At 48.3% G+C, this 20,779-nt stretch overlaps 1 protein-coding gene across 1 annotated transcript in view; it reads left to right on the forward strand.

Moving 5' to 3' along the window:
• The window catches only part of CACNA2D3 (calcium voltage-gated channel auxiliary subunit alpha2delta 3), an 857,341-nt gene that overhangs the window by 325,971 nt on the left and 510,591 nt on the right, over positions 1–20,779 (forward strand). The window contains exon 5 of the mRNA XM_047096680.1: positions 3,070–3,232. Within this exon, the coding sequence (XP_046952636.1) occupies positions 3,070–3,232 (163 nt within the window). The remainder of the gene's footprint in view (positions 1–3,069; positions 3,233–20,779) is intronic.

Here is a 20,779-nt window from a genome sequence, read left to right on the forward strand (position 1 = left end):
CCAGTGTGTGATCTGGTAAAAAAAATATGTGCTCTGCAGTTATTAGGTGTAGAGTTCTATAAATTCAGTGAAGTTATGTTGGTAAATAGTGTTGCTACATGACCACCCCGCAATAAATGTCCTTAGCACTGAGTCTTATCAAGCCTCCCCGGTGAGCAGCATTTCAGATGTTTGTCACAGCTCAGCACTGGAAGAATTAGTGCATCTTATGTGATTGCACCAGGAGAGAACTCTTGAAAACCTGAATGTGGATTCCTCTGGACTTTGCCCCCTGTAGTTAGTCTCTTCTCTTGGCTGATTTTGCTTTATATCTTTTCACTGTAAGGAATCTTTTCAAAGAAGCAACCTTTGATTTTATTCATTTTCTCTATTGATTTCCTGTTTTCAATTTCATTGACTTCTGTTCTGCAAATAAAACAAAATTATTTCTTTTCTTTTGGTTGTTTTGGATTTAATTTGCTTGCCTTTTTCTAGTTTCCTGAAGTAAAAGGTCAGGTGATTATTTTTCTTTTCTAACACATGTGTTCAATGCTGTGAATGTTCTTTTAAGCTCTTACTGCATTTCACAAATTTCGTAAGTTGTATTTTAATTTTTATTCAGTTTAAAATTTCTTGAAACTCTTTTTTTTTTGACCTGTGTATTACTTAGAATTATGTTCCATAATCTCCAAATATTTTGGGATTTGTCCAGCTATCCTTCTGTTATTGATGTCTAGTTTAATTCCAGTATAATATAGAAGCAGACATTGTGTGATTCCAGTACTTTTAAATTTGTTAAAGTGTGTTTTATGGCCCAGAATGGGATCTATCTTGGTGATTGTTCCCTGTGAGCTTGAGAAGAATGTGTAATCTATTGTTGCTGGATCAAGTATTCTATACATGTCAATTAGATCTCCTTGATAGGTCTGTTCAGTTTAACTATATCCTTACCAATTTCCTGCTTGATGGGTTTGTCAGTTACTGATAAGAGGGGTGTTGAAGTATTCAATATCATTGTGAATTCATTTATTTCTTTTTGTGGTTCTGTCAGTTTTTACCTCACATATTTTAACACACTGTTATTAGGTCTATACTATTGAGAATTGTTATGTTTTCTTGGAGAATTGATCCCTTTATCATTATGTAATGCCCATCTTTTTCCCTGGTAATATCCTTGCTTTGAAGTCTGCTTTGTCTGAAATTAATATGTCTACTCTGGCTTTCTTTTCATTAGTGTTAGCATGGTATATCTTTCTCTGTCTCTTTACTTCTACTCGGTCTGTTCTTTATGTATAGGGTGGGTTTTTTGTAGATAGCATATAGTTGGGTCTTGTGTTTTCATCTACTCTTAGCAGTCTCTGCATCTTAATTAGTGCATTTAGACCATTCACATTTAAAGTGATTATCAATATAGTTGGGTTAATATGTACCATATTTGTAACTGTTTTCTATTTGTTCATCTGCTTCTCTCTCATTTTCTGTCTTCTACTTTTTTTTTGCCTTCTTTGATTGTTTGCCTATTGATTTCCTGTTTTCAATTTAATTGAGCGTCTTATATGAATTAGTATTTCTTCTCTCTTAACATACAAATTATACTTCCTTTGAATATTATTTTAGTGGTTGCCTGATATTTTGCAATATACATTTACAGCTAATTCAAGTCCACTTTTAAATAATCTTGTATTACTTCATGGGTACTATAGGTAGCTTTTAACTACCAGTATTCCCAGCTTCTTGCTCCTGTTCCTATAACATTGCTGTCATTCATTTCACTTATCCATAAGTCCTATTCACTTATCTTAGAATATCCATCTCTCTACTTAGATTATCCATCTGTTCTTACCTATTTTCTGCGTTTTCCATTAGTGCCTTTAGCATATTAATCATAGTTGTTTTTTTTTAATGTTTATTTTTGAGAGAGAGAGAGAGAGAGAGAGAGAGAGAACAAGTGGGGGAGGGGCAGAGAGAGAGGGAGACACAGAATTCGAAGCAGGCTCCAGGCTCTGAGCTGTCAGCACAGTGCCCAACACGGGGCTCGAACCCACGAACTATGAGATCATGACCTGAGCCGAAGTCAGACACTTAACTGACTGAGCCACTCAGGTGCCCCATTAATCATAGTTGTTTCAAATTCTCTGTCATAATTCCAGCCATACCTACCATCTTGGAATACTGCTCAGTAGATAAGAGCACAGACTCTGGAAGTAGAGTGCCTGTGTTTGAATTCTGGCTCTGCTCATCAGGTGTGTAATCTTTGACAGGATATGTCAGTTCTTTCTACTTTAGTTTCTTCATTGGTGAGGTGGGAATACTCACAAAACCTACTTCATAGAGTTGTTAGGAGAATTGAATGAGTTAGCATGTGAAAAGCACTTAGAATAATGTCTGCCACAAAGTAAGCATTCTGTATACGTTAGATGATGCTGATAGTGACGGTGACTATGTTGATGATGAGACAGCCATGTATACAACATACTAGCACACTCCCATCCAAGGGCCACTCATTGCCTGGGATCTCTCCTCTGCCTGGGGTGCTTCCCTCCAGGTGCCCACACAACCTGTTCCTCCTGTCCGTCAGTCTTTGCGTGAGTGTCACCACAGCACTGAGACCTTTCCTGAACACCGTATATAAACACACAGCCCTTCTGCTACTGCTCTCCCCCTTGCCCAGTTTTGCTATTTTCTGTAGCAAGTCTGGTTACCTGACAAACTATAGGTTTACTTACTTTTTGTTGACTTCACGTCTCCTTCAACTTAAATGTAGGCTGCATAAGGGCAGGGTCTATCTTCGAACTTTAAAGAATTAAAATATTTTTAGGGCAGTTTTCTCTATAGTCATATAAAAAAGTACTGTGCAGCTCCTTGAAGTAAGGTTTTCTAAGAATATTTTATGACATCGGGAATATTTATATGGCGCTATCATATCTGTGCAAAAGCAGCCATAGACATTAGGGAAGACTAAGAGAGATAGTGTGACCAGAGCAGGATCCATGCGTGTAGGGGGCCGCCCGCAACCTGTGCCCACGTCTGTCTGAGTTCACAGCCTTATGCCCTAAGCCACAAGTAATGCCTTTTGACTTTCTCTTTCAGTATGAATACTTCAATGCTGTGCTGATAAACGAAAGGGACAAAGATGGGAATTTTTTGGAGCTGGGGAAGGAATTCATCTTAGCCCCAAATGACCATTTTAATAATTTGCCTGTGAACATCAGTCTGAGTGACGTCCAGGTGCCAACGAACATGTACAACAAAGGTAAGGCTCACCGCTGCGGCTCCTTTTAGAGGGTGAAGGGCAGGGCTTGTGAGGGACAGCCCTGGCTGGTTTGGGTATTGGGTTTTATGAAAAACACAACTACAAACTGGCCGTGTCAGCAGGAGCTGGATGGGTGAGGTGTGCATGCCTATTGTGCCTGGAGATGGCTCACTGTTTCCCCAGCTGGTGTGTGCATCGAGCAGTCTAACGTGGAATCCAGGGGCTGGCAAACCTTTCCTGTAAAGGGCCAGATAGTAACTAACTTAGGCTTTGTGAGCCATAGAGTCTCTGTTGCAGCTACCCAGCTCTGCAGTTCTGTCACCAAAGCGGCTGTAGACACGACATAAATCAGCGGATATGGCCGTGTTCCAGTCAGACTTTTTATCTACAAAAACAGATGGCTGGGTTTGACCTGCAGGCTGTAGTTCACTGACCCCAGGTGTAGTCTTTCTCTCTTCTCTTCCATTTCTTATAATGCTTTAGTGGATCAGAAGCCCCTGGGGTTGCGACAGGATCAGCTGTGGTCTTTGCCTAGAATACAAGGTAGAATGGACTTTGTTTTCAGGTTTGAATATAGAATCTGCTCAAATCCAGCCTTCACATAGACTCTAGAGTTCTTTCCCCCAAATTCCCATCTGCCTGTGGAACCTGAGATTATAATGTCCAAAGACAGGGCTCTGGCCTCAGACTGCCTCTGGTTGGTCCTGCATCCATTGCTTACTGACTGTGACCTTGGGTGCACCATCTTGTCTTTTTAGATCTTAGTTTCCACATATCTAGGATGTGGATAATAATTGTGTCCATCTCATAATAATGCGGTTAAGTTCAGGATGTTGCCTTCCTCATCCTCACCTTTAGTGAGTAGGATTTTGCTCTGCGTTCTCAGGCCTGGAAGGCTCCTACAAAAAGAGCCATCCTCCTGGAAAAGTAAGTCAGAGAGCCATGGCATCTTCAAAGTAAAAATCTGCCCCATTGTCTGCCGCCGAGCTTTCTAAAACATTGGGGGCCGGATTCCACCACCCACCCAATTTCAGTGTCATATCCAGAGGGCAGTGGTCAAGAGAAGGGCTCTGGGTTTGAGTCCCACTCTTCCTCTTGTCAGCTCTGTGATCCTAAGCAGGTAATTGTGCCTTCCCAAGCCTTGGTTTCCCTTTCTGTAAAATAGGGACAAGGATACCACCTCCCTTCTGGGGGTTGTTGTGAGGATATGGAATGATGTGTCTACAGCGTTTGCGACGAGACTTACTCATGGAAAGTGCTCAGTGCATCTGAGCTGCTCTTGTTGTTGTCGGGAAGTACCGTGAATATAAATCGCATTTCTAAATTATTCTAGATCACTGTTTGAAGAACTTGGTCAGTGATTAAAGAATTTCTAACTCAATGCCTGAAACATTCCTCTCGTGCTTGTCTTTTGTGGCCGTGCTACTAATGGCTCCCTTCCCGGTTTACCTACTGCCCATCCTTAAAATTCAGAGGAGGCGGTATCCCATCTATTAACTGCTCTGACATTTATTGGGGACTCCATGGTGAACCAGACAGAGCCCCTCCCTCTAGGGGGTCACAGTTTATTTGGGGGAAATGGATAGGTAATGAGATCATTAGAACGCTGTGTGTGTCACCTGCTGGCTACAGTTACAGACATCTGGGGGCAGTGGGAGCTCCAAGACGGAACCTGACCACGTGCTCGTGTGGGCAGCCACATGTTTGTCTTTCTCTGTCTCTCTTAGAGACAGTGATGCTGGGCTGAACTGTCCCTAGTGGGCTCTGGGCTGGACTATATCCTGTGACCTAATCTTTACTTTGGACTCTTCCCTAGGACAGATCCCTTAGAGTCTAAGCCTCCTTAGAGGGCTGAGCTCAACCTCGTCCAGTGGTTGAGGACCTCGTCCTAGTCCTCCAGGGTGATCCCGTTAGCTGAGGAAGGAAACCCCCTTCTGTGCAGTGTGGCTGGAAGAAAGCCATCCTCTCAGCATTAAATACATTCTCAACTGAAGATGAAAAATTAACAAGATTTTACAGAGCAATTTCAGGCATAAAACAATTCAGAATGATCTTTTAAAATATGGCAGCTGCTTCAAGGTTGCTCGAGCCATTAGCACCATTATAGAGGTTTAATTGCACCTTGAGCTTTAAAGGCATAATTGTACCTTTCGATGGCAGCAACACATAAGGGACCAGCACTGCCATTGATCACACAGGCTGCAGAATCAGGGCTACGAGACTTGTTAGGCAGAATCTTAATAGATCACTTGAGCCATGGAAGTAGGTAATAATATTTAAAGTCAACCTCAGCAGCCCTTGTAGGGCCTGCCTACCACCCCTACCCAGACTCACTGGTCCCCCAGCTAGGTCGTGGGGTCACGGACTGAGGTCAGCCAGGCACTGGATCTTGTCTCTGCCAAGCAGTGAGTAGCTAGCGGCCCAAGGGGGAGAGGAAGGGACTTTAGGAAAATTCCTGTCTCCATTCCACCTAATTCAAACCAGCCTCAAACAGTCTTTTTTTCTTTTCAAGCTGCAGAAATGTATTTCATGTTAAGAGGGCTTGCCAGTTTAGATCTAATTATTGATGACATGTACGTGGGGCACGTGCTCAGAGCTTGGTCGCTGACTGGCTGTGACATTCCTAGGTTAGAAATCTTGCCCTGACAGAGGAAACCGGTACAGGGTCTGCTTTCTGGGCAGCTTGGACATAACCGAGTGGGCTTATAGCAGGGTGGTTTGATACTTGCCTACGAGCTGCTGTGTGCTGTGCTCTTGGCATAACTTCTTGTCACAGCTGAACACAGCTGGTAAACACTACCTGCTTGTCGCAGTCTGCTCTTCGCCTCTTTGGCTGGGCCTTGCAACCAGGCCGTTCACCCAGGTCAGCATATGCCCTTGCTCCAGGTGCCTTTCTTACAGGCACTGCGAGAGACTGGGGCATCAGAGTGCATGGCACATGGGCAAGCCATGAGAATTCAAAGAGCCACATTCCAAGCCTTCAGAAATGTGTCTTAGGATCCTTGTGGTGCCCTATGCAGCAGCTTCTTCACTAACCTTCTTCAGTAGAGGTTTGCTCAGTGGCTTCTCTGGCACCCCCAGCCTGTGCATCTTGCTGCCGTGACACTTCTTTGAAGAATGGCTGCCCATGCCTCTGGAGCCGTGGAAACTCCGCTGCCTGGACGAGTAAAGCATGGGGCAGGATGCTTGTTTGAGGACCACTGATGGTCTGACAGTAGATTCAGATAAAACCGAATTCTTTTTTAAGTCCTCTTTGGGCTGAAATGGTGTAAAATTCACACGCACACACATGCACACATGTGCATGTACGCATGCCTACATATGTGCATGTGGGCATGTGTATAGTTTGTGTATGTGTGTTTATATATGTGTGTATGAAAGAAAAACTCTGCTCTCAACCTGCCCTTTTATTCCCACTTGCACCTCTGTGCACCCAGGTGAGAGTTCATGGAGTATACCTTTGTCTTTCTTCCATGATGCCCTGTTTCACTCCATTTCTGTCGTCCCCGCCTCCTCTTTCCTCCTTATGCAAATGTTCTTCTCAAAACCAGTTCAGTAAACCTTTCATTCACTCTTTGATTACGTGACTTGGGTTTATTCCTTGGTTTTAGCATTGTTTTGTCCCAGGAGTGCATTGCATACTTTTTTTCCTTTTCCACTTGGAGTTCTCTGAGGGTGGGGCACCCTGCTGGTTCAGCCTGGTGCCCCACTTTGCCCTAAACAGCATGCTTCTTGCTTATTGGGTTTTCTAGAGATGTGGGATCAGCTGGGAGATACCAGTGCCCATGCCTCCTGGGCTGTGAGAAGTCAACCCTGGTTGTAGTGTTCCCATGGTGTTCACAAGCAGCAGAAACATATCCTAGCTGATTTAAATGGAAAAGAAACCTTTTGAAAGGACATTGGGTCACTCACAGACTCTCCAAGAGAGCTAGAGAATAAGACTTGGAAAATGGTGGGGAACGAGGGTGGCCAGGGGTCAGCCACACCCAGAGCCAGCCTGGTGAGGCTCCTGCACTGATTTGCCCCACCAGTGCCCCTGTGACTGCATAAAGTATCTGTGCGTCATTTTCCTCAAACTTAAATTGGAGATGATAATCCCAGTGACCTGCTTCAGGGGGTTGTGGTGCGAGTTAAACATTTAGAAGGATGCTTGGTGCATGGTGACTGCCTGGTACACAAGCTTGGGCTAGTTTCTCTTCTCCTCGATCCTCAGCATCCTTAGCTATACAGCAAGTGGAATAACAATCCTAACCTTATGGAAGTACTGGGAGCATGGCAACAGCAATGCCCATGTGGGTTGGGGAGGAGTGGCTCACCCACTGATGTTGGCTCCTGTCACCTGCTGGCTGGAAAGTACAACCCATGTCATGGGACTGCAGTCAGATAGCACAGGTAAAGCATGTGGCCTGTCAGGGAGCCTGGTACTTGACGAAGGCCAATGCACTCTGCTATTATTGTGACCATATGAGTTTGTTCAATTCTTACCGCAATTATGGTTAAGAGAGGAGGACCTTCAGGCGGAGGCAGGGTTAGAACCAGGCATTTTCATTGTGTCCTGTCTGGACCTCCCACCACCTCGGTGCCTGGGCTGGTAGACTGGGAGCCACTTTTCTCAAGGGCTTGGAACCCAAGACCTGGATATAGACCAGAATTTGGACTGTAAGCCTCTGCTTACATCTTCTGTCATAGCTGCGGAAGAACACAAATGGGCAGTTCCATGATGCTGGGTTGTTTTGGGGTTTTGGCTGTCAGTCTGAGAGTTTTCACCTTCCTTGTCCCATTCTGCTCCCACACTTCCCTCCTTCCTTCCATCACTGTGAAACAGTGGCGCTGCCTCTGAGTCAGAGGAAAGCCAGAAGATAACCGTGGAATAGAAAAGGTGACGGGTTCAATATGTGCCCATAGATAACATTAAACACACATGACTCTATGATTCGACTGGGGGGTCAGCAGGGAGGGAACGAAGCCTATAGCTTCCGAGTATTTTTAGACCAGGCAACAGAGAGGCAGAGGTCACAGCTTCTTTCTTGGCAGTTTTAGCCTGGATAAAAATGCAAATCTTAGAAGTTAATCTGTTTAAACTTTTGTGTCATTTTAGCACTTTGGCCTTGTTTTCTTCCCTCTTCAGCCCCATGAGGGCACTGAGGCGGTGTTCTTGTGTCTGTGTTTCAGATGAAGAAACGAAGGGTCAGAGAAGCCCCGTGACTTGCTCCAGGTCACACAGGTAGGAAGGCTTATGCCAGGGTGGACCTCGACATTCTGATGAGGGGTCCAGCTTCCTCTGATGCCTCTCTGGGCATGAGCTCTGAGAAAGTAAGGACCTGGTTCCCCAGGGTCCCCTGTCTGGGGCTCAGTTACTTCCTGGCCACCTTAGGATATAGGAATTTTTGCTCAGGCTGAGAACCTCAGCCCTAGGCCTATCACCAGCCTTCCTCTGAAGCTCTAACTCGCCCTGGGCACTGCCAGGGCACAAGTCCCCACGGTAGTGATACCCCAGACCCTTCTCCTGAGTCTTGTCTCTGGCCACTCTCTGGCCAGCCCTCCTCCCTCTTTCTTCCATGACACACAGCCTAATGATTTCAATGACTTGAGTTCCCACGTGAGCTGGGGTGAGCTGCTGACCCAGGTAGCTTTTGCATATCAGCCCTGCAAACATTTTTGGCCTAAGAAGTACAAAGGCTCCAACTGTTGGCTTAGGATACAAAGGGGGAGATAGCAGAGAGAGGTGGTCTGCCTGGAAGAGGAGGGAGAGGGGCATGACCTAGGCTACCTTTTCTTCTTCTTGGTTTCCCTGGCAGGGTGTCTGGTCAAGTGGACTGGGTTGCACAGCTCTCCTGTGTGTGTGTGTGCGTGTGTGTGTGTGTGCACGCACGCACTCGTGTTGGGGCGGGGGAGAGTGTCCAACCCCTGAAAATGAAACAGGCCTAAGGAAAGCGAGACCCATAGCCAACATGGCAGAACCCAAGGATTCAGTCTGTCTGCTACAACCCAGTAGGTTCTTCTAAAAAGCCCAGGGAAGAACAGAGGTCTGGTGAGGGGGACTTGGGTCCCTGGCTTGGAAGCAGAGTATGCTTGCTGCTGTACGGATGAGCAGGACTGCTGGGTTTGGATTTGTCAGATGTTACAACCTGTCTTTCACATGTTGAGTTTGATAAATCGCAAAACACGCTTTGCCAAGCACTTCTCCCCTTAATTACATGTGTATATTTTAAGGGAGATTTAATCCATATGTTTCTGATTTGTTTACACGGAAATCATTTAAATGTTTTCTAAGAGCCATTTGATGTGCAGGAAGGCTCATGAACCTTTTAAAGAGCTGTGTTAAAAGTGACATCACCAAGACAGCGATATAGGTTGTTCCTGACTTTGCTCCCCTCGTGAGAACGGCCAACATCTACTCACCAACAAGACACCACTGAGAGAAACCCAGAACGCGGGGGTGAAGCGGAAGCACCCCCGCACCACAGAGACCAAGACAGACAGCGTTAGGGGGTAAGAGGAGCAGTTCCACGTGCACCCCGTTCCCCTCCCCCGGGCCAGTGCAGGACCACCCCAAGGAAGATCCCCCAGAGCCTCCGGTTCCTACCGGTTGGAAAGGAAAGCCCAGGGGTGACAACCAACCTTCCCCAGCATCGTGGGTCACTTTGGGGGAGCCCCTACCCTGATCTCACACTACGGGGACTACAGGGGAATCCTCGGGGCCCAGACGCGGGGGATCAGACTGTGATGAAGAAGGGGGAGGGGCTGGCAACAACCAGCACGCGGGTCTCGGTGGACCGAGTTCCCGCCCGCAGTGCCCAAGCGGTGACCCCAGCCGGCGGCTCTCCTCCTCTGCACAACCGAGTCAGGGGCGGACTCTGACCAGAGATCTTGGTGGGGTGGGCTCTGGGGTGGTCCAGAGACCAGTTTGCCCCCACTCATGCAAGGTGCTGAGTCACAGCCCCAGCTGCTGCGGTCCCATGTGACCAGAAGGGCTGGCCACAACTCCTGGCAGCCGTGTGCAAGAGGCAGGATGGCAGAGCTGACCCCCCTCGCCCCCAGGGCACAGCCAGCACTGGGCATGCGGGCTTCCGTGCTGTGCACAGGCAAGAAGGCTGATGCATAGCCAAGGCTGAGGTTGAGCTCCTGGCCCCTCCTATCTTGAGAGCCTGTTGGGAAATTGAGAGGAGGCTGGATTGTGCCCCACCTCCCACCCAGGCAAGGGGGCTGAGACACAGCCGCGCCCACCGTGGAGGCCCCTCCTGACTAGAGGGCTGGCACCACGCCTGGAAGCTGTGTGGCCCAGGGGCACTCAGGCTGAGGGAAGAGCAGACGGAGCAAGGCCCGTGGCCCCGTTCAGCCAGGGAACTGGGCTGCGAGCTGACCCGAGCTAGGACAACAAGCCCTTTGCTGGGTTAAGAGCTGCTCCTCCCCCGGCCTCTGGCAGGCAGGGAGTCTACTCTGTGGCCGTGACCTTCCCTGAAATGAGCCTTCAGCCTGTCTGACCCGGGAACCTAACAGAGCACAGGGGTTGCTGCAGAGCCCATTCAGCGGCCCTACAGACAGTGGCACTCTGAACACAGAGCATAGGCCACGGCTTCCCCCGTCTGCAGAGCAAAACCGGTGGCCTCCCCTAACCAGGGAAATCGGTGCACACTCGGGCCTGACTCGGGCCCCCAAACAATGAGCTGTCCAAGCCCTGGGCCGTGGCCTGACACCCTGCCAGGGCAGGGGAGCTAAATCATAGCCCCACCTAACATTGAACATAGCGCCCAGGCCCACCCGTCTCGGAAGCCTGACCAGAGAATCCAGGCCAGCACAGCGCCCTTCCTGCAGAGTCACTCGGGTGGGGGACCGGGCCAACAATGCCACCCAGGCACACCCCCACCCCTGTCCTCAGAGCTCTCGCAGTTGCCTTTCCTGAAAAGAGACCATAATAGCAGGTCCCACCTGCCCAAACACATTCCCAGCAGTCACACCCAGAAACCCCCATTGGGCTGACTGCTGAAGAACTGAGTCTGCCAAGACAAACCTATAATGTCTGGAGGAGGTGCCCCATTACTCAAACGTGCAAATACTAGTGTAAGGAATCAAGGCGCACGAAAAGTCAGATGTTAGCTAAACTTACTGTGGTAATCATCTCACAGTATGTGTAAACCATCTTGCTCTATGCCTTAAACGTATATAATGGAGTATGTGAATTATTTCTCAATAAAACTGGGGAAAGAAGAAAAAAGAGAGCGCCAAATAAGAAAAAAAGATGGATTTAAAATTTTTTACTTTTGTTTTTGCATGTGTATGTGTGTGTGAGAGACAGAGATAGACAGATTCCAGGGTATCAGAAACAAATTTAGACTCTACGTGGTTTGTTTTCTCCTAGGAATTCTGAACTGAAGCTTCTGGAATAGGCTTGAATCTTGCTTTCATGTTGTCTCCCTACACTAAGTGAATGTGCTGGTGCTGTGGCCAGAAATTTGAATCAGGCGTCAAGATCAGAGGTCAGGCCTGAACACATTGCTTTGGTCCTAGGGAGGGAACCTCCCCGCCACATGGCCCTCTGGCACCTGCATCCTCACCAAGACCAGGTGAACTTTCCCGACCCCTGTTTCCTCAGTTCGAGAGCAGCAGGACCCAAGTGTTTGGCAAGATGCATGCAAGATAATGGTGCTGGAGTGACTCCACAGCTGTCACCCTGAAGTACTCACATTTCTTCTTTCCTAGTTTAGATGTCATATTTTCATGTCACAGAATAACTAACTCTGTCTTGACATTCATGGTTTGAGTGGCTGAGTACAAGTTCTTTTAGAAGTTCCTTCACACTTGTGTGTGTGTGTGCATGCATTACACCAACATAGGTCTGCATAGATGTGTGCATGTGTGTGTGATGGGTTTGTGTCTCAGAAGTGGTGTTAGTGGAAGGAGGGTGTCCTGTGCCCACAATGCCCTTTAATGCTTAGGCTTAGGCTTAGGTTTAGGCTTAACCCAGAAGTTGTGCTTGTTGAATACGTGGCTGAGTGAATGGATGAACAAACAGATGAGTTGATTACCCTGTACTGAGCACCTTAGCTGTATCATCTCGTCTGCCACCAGCCCTGTGGTAGGCAGCACACCTACACCGTCCTTCACCACCTACTGTGACAGCGTTCCAGGGCACGCCTTCCATGGCCTCTGTTCTACAGTTGGGTCTGGCACACGAAAACGGGGTAAAACTCAACACACGACTTTGGGTGCTAGTGGGCCATATCCTAAAAAGCAAGTGGGAAGGGCCCCTGCCTGAGGCTCTCTGAAACATTTTGATATTCCTTCGGTCTCCTTCGCCCTGGGCACTGACCCAGGCAGAGGCTGCTGTCTCCATTCTGGTCCACTTCCAGGCTCTTCCCAGAACCATCAGGGCGTCTTTGGAGCACGGCAGGCCCAGGCTTGCATCACAGTCTAGAGGTGCCAGTTTGGTGGACTAGGGAAAGGCAGTGACCTCCCTGAGCCCCAGTTTCCCCATCTGTGAGGTGTGGAGTGTCATTTGAAGATTACAGGAGATAAGCGTGCAACGCCCAGCATAGCATCTGGCACATGCAGACACTTGACTGATACACTTTGGCTTCTCACACCGAAGCAGTTTCTAGCCCCGTGTTCCCTAGGGGAGTTCCTAAAGTGGCCCTGCCCCCAAACCCGGGCACAGCCTTGTGCTTCCCTTTGGCTTGGTTTGTAGGGTGAAGTGCAAATAGGCTGATAAGCATGCCCATTTATTGTCTCCCTCCTCTTCCTGGTCATGGACTTAGGACTCCATTCTCCTAACAGCCTCCCCTTAGGCTCTGTCCTCCCCCCCTCCCCCGCCAGCATGCTTTCACCCTGTGCCCCCTCTCAACCCCCCCGCCCCCGCCCAAGCCAGGCTTGTCCTTTCCTGTGAGCTTCACTAGTGACTTGTCTTTTCTTCTGGCCTCAACCCTGCTCTCCAGAATAGCCACCTGTCCTTATATCCCCAGTGTAGTGGTTCCTTTTTCATTTGACTCTCTCCCCTTGAACTTGAAGGCAGAGGCTGGTTTGTTTTCTTCCATCCCCTTAGGAACCTAGCAGAAGGAATGGAATAGGAAAGATTGTCCACTGAACTGAACTGAGTCCTATATTATTACATAACTACCTGAATCCTGCATTACTACATTACTACCTGGTTCCCACATCACCACATTCCCGCATTACTACCTGATTCCCACATTCCCACAGGTCATCACAAATGGATTGGTATTTTTTGTTTTCTGTTTTTTGTTTTATTTCCTGCTTGTTGATCTGTACATTCCACTTCTATTTGAATTTGATTTCTGAGGGGAGTGTTGCTTTTGAAGACAATAGTTTTAGATGTATGTCTAATGAGGTAATACTTTCAGGGTCTTTTACTTTGTTTGTATTTTGTAATCTCTCTCTTTTTTTCTGAATAATAGAAATTGAGATGCAGGCTTGAAATGGGATAGGAGCTGAATCTGGGCTAAGAGGAAGTCTACAAGCCGGTGCCCAGGCAGTAAAGGACATTGTAAGAACAGGAGTGATTACTAATTGTGTGTTTTTTGTTTTTTGTTTTTTTTTCACCTGGTGTCTCCACATTTATGAAATGTCACAGTAATCATAGACAGAGTTGGAAGGTGACTTTTTTAAAAAATTTTAATGACTTGGAATTCAAAGTCATTCCTATGATAACACCACTCATAGGAGCTTGCTTTCTGATCTGTCTTTGGTTGGGACGGGGAGCCACCTTCCACACTCCAAAAGTGATAGCAGTGAGTGTTGGAGCCTTGCTGACAGTCAGGTGTGTTCCAGGAAGGAAAACGGTAGGACCACTGTCCCCGGACTGACGCAGCCAACCATGATACGCCGCAGGTCTCCAAGAGCGAGAAGGGGACCACTCTACTGGAAATGCATGCAGAGCCTCCAGGATTTGGGGAAGAGCAGGGGAGACATGTGGTTAGGCCTCCTCAACAGCCCTCCCTGCAAGGCTCTGGCTCAGGGTGGGGCTTGTTCAGGGGCGTGCTGTTGGTCTTAGTGTGAAGGTGACACATGTTTGTTGCCGCAGTGAAGACCTGGCCCCCCCCACGAGGGCTCAGGCTGTACTGCTTGCTCACCCGTAAAGTGGGCATTCTGGCAGCACCTATCTCCCAGGGGGTGGGGAGGGTTAAACCAAGCCCTGTGAAACCGGCACTGCGGCTGGTACCTTGTAAAAGCTTAAGAGTCACTTTTGTTAGTATTGCTATAAGAAAGGTATTGAAAAGCCCACGATGGTGAGGCTTATTCCTGGGAATATCTCTGACACCCAACAAGGTAATATTCTCTTTTCTCCTGCACTTTGCAAGGCCTTTTATTATTGGAGTTTACATCAAGAAAATTCAGTGAACAGCAGACTGTGTGGACCAGGAGTTGCTTGTGGGTATCAGAAGCCCAGGAGCACCTTCCGTATGTGGTGGGGTCCTCGGGTCCCCGGCCCTCACCCCTGCCCTCCTCTGCCGAATCGTGTTCAGATTCGGACACGGGCAGCCTCTGTGAGTCCAGGCCCTACTGCTCAGGCCACGTGGCTGTCGGGAACCTTGATGTCAATGTCAATTAGATACCAATTGTAAGGCTTCAAATAATGCTCTTTGCTTTCCTTTTGGGGACCCTCAGCTGTTTGGTGGCACTACCCTTAGAAAGGACATGAAGCAAACTTTCTTCCTTTTCACGTCTCTCACTGGTTCCCCTCTTTGTAGCTCCCAGTTAATGGAATCTTCTGTCCAGGATGCCCTACCCATTGTCCTTGGAGACACTCACCTGCCCGTGAGTCCACTGATGTCTCCCTCTGTCAGTATGTCCCCTCTGGATAACATGCTACTTGCAGGCACATGCATGATCGGATACAATACAGTCCTACCCACAACCCAGTGAGGTAGGAGCCCTTATTGTTTCCACTTTACAGGATGAGTCAGTGAGGGAAATGGGCAAGTCAGCATGTAACCCTGGCCCTGTCTTCAGAACCACTGGGACACCTGCCTCTCCATACTGTGTCCTGTGTACTGCCAGTGCACCCACTGGCTGTGCCCCAGTGTTCAGTTAGCTGTGTCATGCCTGCTTACAGGCACACTTCACATGTGCAGCACATGCAAGGCCCTGTTTTGTCAAAGTGTGCGATTTTCTTCTCAGCGTGCAAAAACGCTCCATAAATGAAAACCAGTCTTATTTTACATAAACACTTCCAATCTCCTCCCCTGATCAAAATAAATGTTGCGGCAGAGAGCCTTTTTAAAAATGTAAAGCAAATTCTGCACCGGAATGTCAGTGGGTACCAACTGCTCACACGTTAGGGATATTTCTGTCGGGGGATGAGACAGTTCCACATTTAATCTTGCAAACCTGCCGTGCCAGAATGCATACAAGTGGGTGAGGAGATAATGATTCGCAATGCAGAAAGGCTCTTCACCTCACCAGAAAGATCCCCACAGGGTGTTCAGGAGAAGCAAATTCCTCCACTGTAGTGGCTGGAGTGACATTTGCAGAGCTGGGACCCGGGGACCCTGCCACCATATATTGATTTAATGGATACTCACAGAGCACCTCTTGGGTGCAGATCTCAGGCGTGAGAGGTGAGGTGAGGTCTGGTGAAGAATGGGGAGACGCTGCCCGTGCTCTCGTGAAGCTCAGAGGCCGGCCGGGAGGCAGGTGGGAAGTAAGCCCTCCACTCAACATTTGGTGAGACCAGAGGGCTGCTGTGAGAAGGGGGCTGTGGCCCAGGGACGCTGTGGCCCAGGGACAGTGTGGCCCAAGGTGGGGGACACACTGGGCCCATGGTGATGTAGGGGTGAGGGATGACCATGATCAGAAGGCATTTTCCTGGGGAAGGGTGAGGAGGATGGTTTGATGGCGGGCTGGGGTGGGAAGGGTAGAACAGGGGGTGTTGCAGGAAGAGGGATCAGGTTGCACAATATATTGCTAAGGGGCCCTTGAGAAAATGTTTTGGGGTGAAACAAGGAAGGAGATGCTGTGTAACATTAGTCATACTTGGTGGTCCACTGTGTACATGAGGTATTCAAGGAACATGTGTTTCTACCACAGAGAAGGCCGTTCAGTTGTATGAGTCTGCTTCCTCCAAATTTAGTTGATTTGGGTATCACGTTACCATGGAATAGCCATCAGTTTCTCAGAAGGCATGGGATTCTCTGGGATCAGGAGACGCTGGTGAGCTGGAGCTCTGTGTGCCCAGGTAGAAGGCCCAGTGGTGCAGCAGAGGAAAAGATGTAGAAGAAAATGCATAGTACAGTGTGTGTGTGTGTGTGTGTGTGTGTGTATGAAGGATATACATAAATGGTTGCATATAGAGAACATTACTGGAGGGATGTACAGGAAATTAAAGTACTTACTTTCCACTTTTCACCCTTTGGTTCATATTGACTGTTTTATCATGAACATGTGTTTTTTGGGGCCAATTAAAAGCGAAAGAACAAAAGAACTTGATTTACAAAAGCTACTCATCTACAAGTAGTTTTCAGGTATGTGGGAAAACACCTGCATGTCGCTTGTTACCGGCTTTCCAGCTGATAGTTCTTTTGGCTTCGTGGTGGCCATGGTTGACAATGGTTTTGTTTGAGGCAGGACAACCATTGAGTAAGTTGTTTGTGCATGGACACTGCCTTCGTTGAAGGTTGTATTTAGTGTCATATTGTGTCCTTATGGTGGAAGAGGTTATTTTCATACAAACGATGTTGGCCTCGGAAAAGAGAAATGTGCTCCCTCTAAAGTGATTCCATAATACCCCAGTCACCCGCTGGAGAGTGTTGCAGACATGGGGATGCCCTGCCTCAAATATGAACATTCTGCACTTGGGGAAAAAAATGTATCAGTGCTTCCAAGGGTCAGATGGAAAACCAGGATTAGAAGTGAGGGTTTTTGGTTTCCAGACAGAGGCAGGCAGCGTGCAGTCTGGTTTTGTGCTCCCTCGTGGGCATTATCTCGGATAACTCGCAGAAGGGCCATGAGGTCAGCTGTCCCTGGGCTTCAGTGTACCTTTCAGAGGTGAGAAAGTCCCTGGTGGAGGCCCAGGGCTAAGGGGACCAATGGTGTGTCCCAGCCAGCCCCTGCTGTGTCAGGTCCCCTCATCAAGCCTGGCCAGCATTGGTGACATGTGTCATGGGGATTGGAATCAGAGATGGCATCTTCACTACCTGAAGGATGCCTGATGGCACAGGTAGGCATTGGGGACAGGACACCACTCGCAGGTGTGTTCTCTGCTCTGTGCCACCAGGTCCTCAAAATGCCTGCTAGTGAAGTTGTGATGTCTGAAAATGTGCCTCAGATATTTGAGGCAGGTCTCTAGTAAAAATGGCTTTGGTTGCTTTACTTATTTTTCAACACATGATTCTCTGTGAGATGGGGAAAGCTCCCTTTCATAATCTCCAAAGGCCACTGTCTCATATTCTTCTTGCACTTTGAAGTGGGAGAGCCGCTCTGCTGATCTTACTCTCTTCTTTCCCCTCTTGCTTCACCACAGTACAATTCCTGAGTGTCCTCTGCCTCATCAGCTGCCACTGCCCTGTTTCGCGTCCACATGTAGATGTTTGTCTATCTCCATATGCAGACAGGCACAACACACTGTGACTTTACCTTTTGGCAGGTGGGTTAATCCACATCCCAGAGAGATTGAAGCCATGAGACGCTTACGTGGCAAAACTTGGACTGGAGTTAAAAAGTCTTCCAGCTCTCAATCTGCGCTTTCCTCCCTAGAGCTTGAAGCAGAGCCTCTACAGTTGAATCTGTGTGGACACATCTTCCCTCAGGTCTACTTTATTCAAGGCACGGTGCTGGGTCCAAGGAAGCTGGATCATTCTCATTCTTCAGAGACTCTTCTGGGGTGGGTTTTCATATCCTCCATTCACTGCCATCGAAGGCAGCAGAAAGGATGGTAAATAGCAGGACACAGGGCCTCGGGAACCCAGATGAGGTGATGAGGGCCTGGCAGTTGGGGCACAGGCTCAGGACCAGTCAGGTGCCCGTGACAGGCCGGCATTAGGGAGGTGGCGGGCAGCTTTCCTTGGCAGGAGCAGGAGCCCTGAGGAAAGGGAGAACTTGGTTGAGCCCTCCTGTGGTATGCATAGAATGGGGTGGTGGTCGTTTGTTTTTCCACAAACCAGACTTTAAAGAATGCTTAGAAGCTGTTTGCTCAGTGAGGCCTGACAGTGTTCCTGGAATGATCTCTTGGATTTCAAGAACAGGGTGTCACAGGATGTCGCACTCTCTGTTCTCGTCTCTTTACTTTCCCCCGCATCCCTTGGCAACACCTGCCTCGGGATCCTTCCCCATCCTTCACTCATTAGCCATGTCTCCCTTCACAGGATGTCTGCCTGGCTCAAACAGATGAGCTTATATAAGGGTTTATCCTTTTTTTTTTTTTTTTTTTTTTATTGCCAGTTTACTCTCCTCCCAAAGATTTTCAGTAAAAAAAAAAAAAAAAAAAAAAAAGTGGCCAAATCACCTTTTCGCCCTGAGCCCAAATGGTCTTTCTCCTTTGCTCTTCTTGCTCTGCCCTTTCCTTTGTGAACAGAGTCTCGCAAATGGCTGAGTGAGCCTCACAGGCTGCCAAAGGCACTAGTTTTTAAAGTATTGTTTGGGGTCATGGTGACGAATGAAAAGAAGGGCACTAAAGAACAGAACTGTCAGCTTTGCATGCAAGAAACACAGAACTCACAGAGAAGTGTCATTCTTTTTACTCCTTTTGAGGGAAACAAGTTGATACTGAGTAAGTGTCAACACAAGCTCCATCAAGGTGCTCGTGTTTCCTGAGGGGGTAACGATGGGTAAGGAGGACAGCAGTCACCATGTCTGTGTGCTGACTGCGGGCACCTGCTGCCTGGAGTGCTCTGTCTACACTGTCTCCCCAGACACGCACAGCCACCCCTGTGAGGAGGAGATAATCAAGTCTGGTGGCTCAGTGGATGGGCTGTGAGGCCAAACAGCCTTGGATCAAGGCTCCATCACTCAGCTGCTGTGTGATTTCAGGCAACATCTTTGAGCACTTTGTGCCTCAGGGGAGAATAACTATGCGCAACTCAACATGTGGAGTTTTTGTGGGGACGAGATGAGAGAAAGACAGACAGATACTCTAGCATATCAGAAGGCTCAGAGAGGATTAGCCACCGTTACGGCCACTCTTCACCCATGTTACAGATGAGAAGACCGAGGCTCAGGGAGGTGCAGTTACTTGTCCAAGTCTGAATTCAGATCCAGTTCTGCCAGACTCCAAAGCCTGTCATCTTATCTGCCATGGTTTAATGAGTACTGGGAGCCTCCCAAGGGAGGGGTCAGGGGGAAGCCCAGCACCCAGACTGTTCCTCACTGACGTTCAGCCTGGTCACAGCCCGATCATGATGGCTCCATGGCTTTTGTTCTCAGTGACAGGCAGACCTGTAGCCGAGAAGCATCAGTGTGGCTGAGTTGGTGGTTTGAATGTTGAAACAGCGTGTGGAGTTGGTGACTAGCCTTCAGGGCTGAGGCTTATGCCCATTGTTCCTGGTCAGCACCTGCCAGGTAGACACCGAGTATTACCCAGGTGTGGTGGCTCTGCATTCTTTTGGCCGCAGTTTAACATGGCTCATTGGCAGTGACCTCAGCAATGGGTAGATGTATGTCTTCTCTTGGATGCCTGGGGGTTCTAACTCTCCTCTGAGAGATCTAGGCCTTTGCCTCATCTCTCCTGATGTACTCCTTGGCTACCTGGCTTTGGTCCCAGATTCTAGCTGCTCTGACTCCCTACTTGGTTCACACACTTAGAGCTGGCTAAGGACCTCTGGGGCTTTCCCATAGCCCGGGGACCAGAACCCCGCTCAGCTAAGGAGTGAGCCTAGGGTTTCCCTGGGTATCCCAGCAGAGACGATGAGGGTGGCAGCCTACACCCCAGCTCATAGCCCTCAGAATCCCTGGGGTTCTTATTCTCGGGTGAATCTTCCTCCTAATGAAACATAGTGGCTTCCATAATTATTCTTGATGGAATCTTTTCAGGGTCTGCAGAGATTTTTTTTTTTTTTTTGGTTTTAAACTGGGGTGGGTTGGATGGGGTAGAATCTTTCACTGGCAGGTGTAGTGCCAGCACCATAGCTGCTGTGTGTCTGGGTGGTTATGAGTGTAGGCTTGGGGTCCAATCCTTGCTCTGCCAGACTGGACCAGTTGGTAACCTCTGTGAGAGTTAGTCAATTACACAGGGCCCAGGATCCCCATAGTCTGATGGCCGGAAGCTACCTGAGAGACTGGAAAGGAGCAGTCGAGAGAGGGTTGAGGGAAGAAAGCAGCGGAGGGATGGCGGAGGAGAGGAAAGGGGAGGGATGGGGAGGGGGAAGGAAGAAGGAGTGAGAAGGAGAAGGATGAAAGGAGGGGAGAGGGAGAGAGGAGGGGAGGAGCAGGGGGAGGGGGAAGGAAGGAAGAGAGAGAGAGTCCATGCCAGGATCTCCTTGGCCTCAGCCACCTGGCTGGTTATTTTAGTGGCTGGTATTATTGAGAGTCTGACTCCAGAAATGTTCTGTGCTTATGCTGACACATTTCATTCTAGAATTGAGATTTCTTTGCCCCTGT

Source organism: Lynx rufus, unplaced genomic scaffold (genome assembly GCF_022079265.1).
Source record: "Lynx rufus isolate CCGP_SWC_20201006 ecotype Redwood Valley unplaced genomic scaffold, mLynRuf1.p SCAF_4, whole genome shotgun sequence".
Lineage (NCBI taxonomy): Eukaryota > Metazoa > Chordata > Mammalia > Carnivora > Felidae > Lynx > Lynx rufus.